The sequence below is a fragment of the Callorhinus ursinus genome, unplaced genomic scaffold (assembly GCF_003265705.2).
Source record: "Callorhinus ursinus isolate GAN/ISIS: 27379988/994484 unplaced genomic scaffold, GSC_fseal_2.0 scaffold138, whole genome shotgun sequence".
Lineage (NCBI taxonomy): Eukaryota > Metazoa > Chordata > Mammalia > Carnivora > Otariidae > Callorhinus > Callorhinus ursinus.
The window spans coordinates 416,756-423,337 of NW_027397200.1; the positions used below are offsets into that span (position 1 = coordinate 416,756).

At 45.0% G+C, this 6,582-nt stretch overlaps 1 protein-coding gene across 1 annotated transcript; it reads right to left on the reverse strand.

Annotated features, from left to right (window-relative positions):
• Positions 1 to 3,101: 3,101 nt before the first annotated feature.
• Positions 3,102 to 4,145, reverse strand: SPRR4 (small proline rich protein 4). The gene is given in 3 exon segments (XM_025860078.1): positions 3,102 to 3,265; positions 3,268 to 3,319; positions 4,059 to 4,145. Coding segments are annotated over 3 exon segments (303 nt in total).
• Between the last annotated feature and the right edge of the window lie 2,437 nt (positions 4,146 to 6,582).

Genomic DNA, 6,582 nt, shown 5'->3' on the forward strand with positions numbered 1-6,582 from the left:
AGGGGAACCCTCCTACACTGTTGGTGGGAATGCAAGCTGGTGCAACCACTCTGGAAAACAGTATGGAGGTTCCTCAAACAGTTGAAATTAGAGCTACCGTTCGATCCAGCAATTGCACTACTGGGTATTTACCACAAAGATACAAATGTAGGGACCCGAAGGGGTACATGTACCCCAATGTTTATAGCAGCAATGTCCACAATAGCCAAACTGTGGAAAGAGCCAAGATGCCCATCGACAGATGAATGGATAAAGAAGAGGTGGTATATATACACAATGGAATATTATGCAGCCATCAAAAGGAATGAGATCTTGCCATTTGCAACGACGTGGATGGAACTGGAGGGTGTTATGCTGAGTGAAATAAGTCAATCAGAGAAAGACATGTATCACATGACCTCACTGATATGAGGAATTCTTAATCTCAGGAAACAAACTGAGTGTTACTGGAGTGGTTGGGGGTGGGAGGGATGGGGTGGCTGGGTGATAGACATTGGGGAGGGTATGTGCTACGGTGAGCGCTGTGAATTGTGCAAGACTGTTGAATCACAGATCTGTACTTCTGAAACAAATAACGCAACATATTTTAAGAAAAAAGAAAAAGAAGAAGATAACAGGAGAGGAAGAAAAGGGGAGTATGTCAGAGGGGGAGACGAACCATGAGAGATGATGGACTCTGAAAAACAAACTGAGGGTTCTAGAGGGGAGGGGGGGAGGGGGATGGGTTATCCTGGTGATGGGTATTGAGGAGGGCACGTTCTGCATGGAGCACTGGGTGTTATGAACAAACAATGAATCATGGAACACTGCACCAAAAACTAATGATGTAATATATGGTGATTAACATAACAATAAAAAAATAAAACAAAAAAGAAATAGTGGTATATATATATACACACTTAGAATACTATTCAGCCATGAAAAAGAAAGAAATCCTGCCATTTGCAACAACATGGATGGATCTTGAGGGCATTATGTTAAGTGAAATAAAGTGAAATAAAGTAAAGTCAGAGGAAAAAAAATATATATCGTCTCCTTAGATGTAGAATCTAAATAAACAAACAAAAACAAACCAAGCTCATAGACACAGAGAACAGATTGGTGGTTGCTAGAGCTGGGAGACAGGTGGAGTAGGGGGAGATGAGTGAAGGGGGCCAAAAGGTAAAAAGAAGAGGGGGGAAAGTTCCTTATGCAGAGAATGGGTTCTCACATATTCACAGAGAAGTAGGACTTTGTCCTTGGCCATTTGTGTGGAAGGCATGGATGTGTTTCCTTCCCCACTGAGCTAATAACCTGAGACTCAGACTGCAGCCGAGGAACTCCTTGTTTCAGTCATTCCTTGTCCTGCCAATTAGCTACTCTATGCACATCTGCTAGCCCTAGACCCCAAGTGTCTGTGGGAGGACTCACCAGAGCCTTCAGGAAGACATGGGAATGGCATTCAAAACCCACACAACAATCTAGCTGGAGCTTAGAAGGAAGGAGCCAGGCAAGGGGTCTGCTAAGATGCACCAGTCTACTTACCTGACAGAGGAGTTCATTCAGGATATAAAGACTGGGGCTCAGAGAGCTGCCAGAGAACTCTTTGGGTTAGAAACATTCACTTCTGAATCTTAACTCTTTTTACCACACTTTGACTTTCCTGGTTAATGCCTGCACCCACTAAGTGTTAAGTAATTAGGAAATAGTAGCCATGAATGGCAACTTTAAGGGGACATGGAGGACGTGGTTATTAATTCCTTTTTAGTCCAGTGTGTTCAATGAAGAAGCAATTTATTATTTCCCTTGCCTGTGGTGGCACCTAGAATTCAGTGAGCAAATCCCAAGGGAAGAATAAAGCTCAAGTGAGAAATTCTGGCTACATGTGTGGCTGTTCCTGCCCACCCAGGGCCTTGTCTTCACGACTCATCTCTTTATATATGGAGAAAATGGCTTCTTTCTAATACAAGTAATCAGTCTTGCACCAGAGTGAGGAAGCCAACTGTAAAAATAGGACTTCTTTTATAAGCCACATAAAGTTGGACTAACTGACAAGGCCAATTGTAAAATTACACATACTATGTACATGACTATCCCTGCAACTACCTTTCCCTGTGTAAGAAAATGACCATGACATCCAGAGTAGACTGAGACTCAGGATAGACTGTCTTGAGAGAGCTCTGAAAAGCCAGCATGGCAGAGTGGAGAACCAAACTCAGCAGAACTTGCTAAATATTAGATGGCTCAGTGATTGAGTATGAATTAATGAATAAATGAATGGAAAACACATAAACAAATACATGAAAAATTCATTTGCACATGTTCTTAGATGTGCTTTGAGGTACTCTTTCATCATATATGTATGTTTTTTCTGCTTTTTAGAATGACAACTTCCAAGAGACCAAAATCACATTTGTCAGGTAGGCTGGGGGCTTCTAATGGTAGGAACTAAGCTGTTCTTCCCTTTTTCCTTCTGTAGATAAGATTACTTAGCAAGGGTCTCCCAGACTCTTGTCAAATAGCCCCTGGGCTTTCTCTCCCTCTCCTTTAAGTAAAATGTGTCAGGATCTGACCTACTCTGTCATCAATTACCAGAGCCATGAGGACGTACTCCCCGCACATGTGTGTTTGCACACTCACTCCCCCAAAATGTCCCCTCTGAATCAATGAATGTGTCATAGACTGGGGTAGGACACAATTACATGAAGCACAGATTTATTAGGGGAGGCAAAAGGAGAGAACCGCAGTGAGGGGGAGCTGGAGGAAGCAATAAGACAGAAGCTGTGCCTCAGCCTCTGGAGTCCCCACTAGTCAGAGTGGAACTTCAGAAGAAGCCCAGATGCATCCCTTGCTTTGGGGGCATGGATGGGGCCCCATTTGTGGCCAAACTGAAAGCTGGAAAGGATGAGGCCTCCTCATATCTACCTCAGAGAGCATCAGGGTGGGATGAAGACTTGAACAAGGCTAAATGGGAAGAAATCCTGACAATGCTTCACTGGACCCTGGGCAGGAGGGGGTGGGAGAGGAAGGCAGCTCCTGGGGCTGGAGGGAAGAGGCACAGGAGAAATAGAAGGCTCCATCTGGTAGCCTGGATGTCGGGCAGGCAGTACCCCAGTTCGCCCTTACTTCTGTTTATTCTTGGGGGCTTGCTGGGCCATGGGACACTTGTGCTGGGTGGGGATCACTGTGCCCTTGGGTGGGCATTGTTTCTTGGGCTGTGGAGCACATGGATTGTTGGTTTGTGGTGCACATGTTTCTTGACATCTGACAGGGGGTGGCTGACAGGCTGCTTCACCTGCTGCTGCTGGGCCTTCTGGGGCAGGCCCGGCCTCCACTGCTGCTGCTAAGACATTGCTGCAGGAACAGGGGAGCCTGAAAGAAACCGAGGCAATGGACACTTCGAGAAGGGCTCTGTCTGCCACCCCTCCCTTCTGACTCCTAGAGCAATGTTTCCTTACAACGGCCAAGGACATGATAAGTGATTAATAGCCTCAAATTGGTCAATGGATTGACTCACATGCACCCATTGTGATCCTCTCCCCTTCATCCTTCTGCTACGCTATCCTGATGTCCAGTATGACTTCTCTGGACCTCCATGCTCTTATTTGGAAGATGCTGATCTGGAAAGGTCTCTGAGGACTTCCCAGCTCCAGCGTGTGTCTCCGGTTTTGTTTGTTAGCAGCCTTCCTCTCTTCTAAATTCGTGATTATAAAGGGAAACATAGGTTCCGGGTCGTAATCATGATAGTGAGGCATGGGAGCTGCACAGTGTAAAATGCACTACGTAATATACCTGTTTCTGTAAACCTAAAAGCAACATATGAAAAAGCTTGCTCTTAGGGCCAAAAAGACAGCTTTTTAAGGATGAGAATATTTGGAGGAAGCTCAGAATTGCTACAAAACGCTTCAGTTCTATATCTCCCCTCAATGAGGAAAAATCACCTTGCCTGGGAGTGAGACCCAGAATCAGGTAATTAGTCATACTCAGCAATGGTGAGGGATGGAGACTGAGTTTCCTAAGTAACAAATAGCATGACATTTCTTTAATTGTCACGAGGCTTAAGTCATTTCTCTGATTACCCATGAATAGGTCAGGAGCTTGCCTAGCAGCTGGAGACAGTTCAAGAAGGAGGAAGTGCCCAGCAGGTCCCAGCAGGAGGAATCCATTCCCACTCACCAGAAGCTCAAGCAGGACCCCAGGAGAGGAGGCTGAACACAGGTAGGAGGCCATCCTCTCCTGGAAATTTTATAAGGCTCCCTGCCTGCCTCAGGCTCCTGGCATGGCCCTGATTATCTCCTTCCAGGGAATTCCTCACCCACTTCTCCCACCTGCACTTCCTCCAGGGACTTGCTTTACTGGCCTGTTTTGATGGGAAACACCCCCAGATATTACAGCCTTCCGGGTTCCCATCTAGCTAAGCAGACTTCACCTACCTAAGGTGTTTGCTCAAACTCAAGGAACCAAAATCTTTAAAAAAAAGAACAAATCTGAGGTGCTGTTTGCTGATTGAGGAAAGAGGAGGAGGAGAGGAAATATGGGTTTGGGTCACTTCTGGCAAAAATTTGAGCATCACCTTTGCTGCTATTACTGCCATTTGTTGAGCACTAAGATCTAGCACTGCCATGAGCACCGCCTACTGCTGAGATCACTCTTTACACTGTTTCTTCTTTTTCTTTTTTTTTTAAGATTTTTTAAAATTTTTATTTATTTGACAGAGCACAAGTAGGCAGAGCAGCAGGTAGAGGGTGAGGGACAAGCAGGCTCTCACTGAGCAGGGAGCCCAATGCGGGGCTCGATCCCAGGATGCTGGGACCATGACCTGAGCCGAAGGCAGCCCCTTAACCGACTGAGCCACCCAGGCGCCCCTTTACGCTGTTTCATTGTAAATTTATAGCCCCCATAAGGCAAATGTCATTGTTATCATTTTGTAGATGAGAAAAGTGAGGCTGGGAAAGATTATGTGGCTAATAGACAGCAGAAATGGGACAGGGACTCAGGTCTGGATGATTCAGAGAACTCAAACATCAGAAGAAGTCAAAAGTCTCCTCCCAGAGGTCCCCCACCCTTGCCCCACTACACGGTGCCTTTGATTTTCCCAACCCAGCAGGGACTGTTTGCAATGTGTTCTAGGAAGCTTCTCCTTGAGCACAAGGACAAGAATGTGAATGGGCCCCCCCAAGCTTAATCAACATGGTGTTGCTATCCCTCACCTGCCCACCAGGAATCAGCTGCTGATGGGTATTAGTGGTGGGCAGAGGGTGGGGTAGAATTTAGCCTCTGGGGTAGAGTTGCCAGGTAAAATACAGGACACCCAGTTCAATTTGAATTTTAGGTAAACAGAATTTTTTAAAAATTTTATTTAAAATCAATTAACATGTAGTGTATTAGTAGTTTCAGAGGTAGAGTTTAGTGATACATCAGTTGCATATAACACCCAGAGTTCATTATATCAAGTGTGCTCCTTAATCAGAATTTTTTTAGTAAAAGTATATTTCAAATATTGCATAAGACATACTTATAATACAAAATTACTTGTTAATCTGAAATTTGAATTAAACTTGGCAGGCTGTATTTTTATTTGCTAAATCTGGCAATTTACTCAAGGACCTATTTAGATGACAGGAAGGAGCCCTGGTCCCCCACTTGGCCTCAAAGGCCCTGTGGTGGAGAAGGCAGGACTGTTCTGGGAAGCTGGTCTACCTTTGTACTTAAAGCCTCAAACCTCAGGATCTAGCCTGACAAGAGGCATTGATGTGCTCATTTTTGTCATTATCAGAGCAGAAGTGTAAGGCAGCCTGAGAAATGGTAGACATACCTAGAAGTATTTTCCAAAGCATTTTCAAACCCTTGCACTATTTAATTATCATGGCAGTCCTGTCAGGTAGTGTAAATCTGATTTTACAGTTTGAAAAAGTAGATCCAAAGGAGTTAACTGACTTGCTCAACAACATGGAGCAAGCAGGGGTGGAGCTGGGCAGGGGCCCTGGCCGAGCGCTCATCTCCTCTACATCACGGTGGCCGGCTTCTCTGTGGCAGACAAGTGACTGTTGCTAGGTGGGGCCATGACTCAGGATCTTTCCTGAGCTTTCTACCATATGTGGCTCAGTTTTCAGGATCAGCCTCACTTAAAGTTTAGCCCTTCCCTTAATTTCTTAACCTGGCCAGGCCTTAGCCCCCTTCCCCACAAGCCTATCAACTTTTTTTTTTAATAATTTTTTATTGTTATGTTAATCACCATACATTACATCATTAGTTTTTGATGCAGTGTTCCATGATTCACTGTTTGTGCATAACACCCATTGCTCCATGCAGAATGTGCCCTCTTTAATACCCATCACCAGGCTAACCCATCCCCCTACCCTCCTCCCCTCTAGAACCCTCAGTTTGTTTTTCAGAGTCCATCGTCTCTCATGGTTCGTCTCCCCCTCTGACTTACTCCCCTTCATTCTTCCCCTCCTGCTATCTTCTTCTTTTTCTTTTTTCTTAACATATGTTTCATTATTTGTTTCAGAAGTACAGATCTGTGATTCAACAGTCTTGCACAATTCACAGCGCTCACCATAGCACATACCCTATCCAATGTCTATCACCCAGCCACCCCCT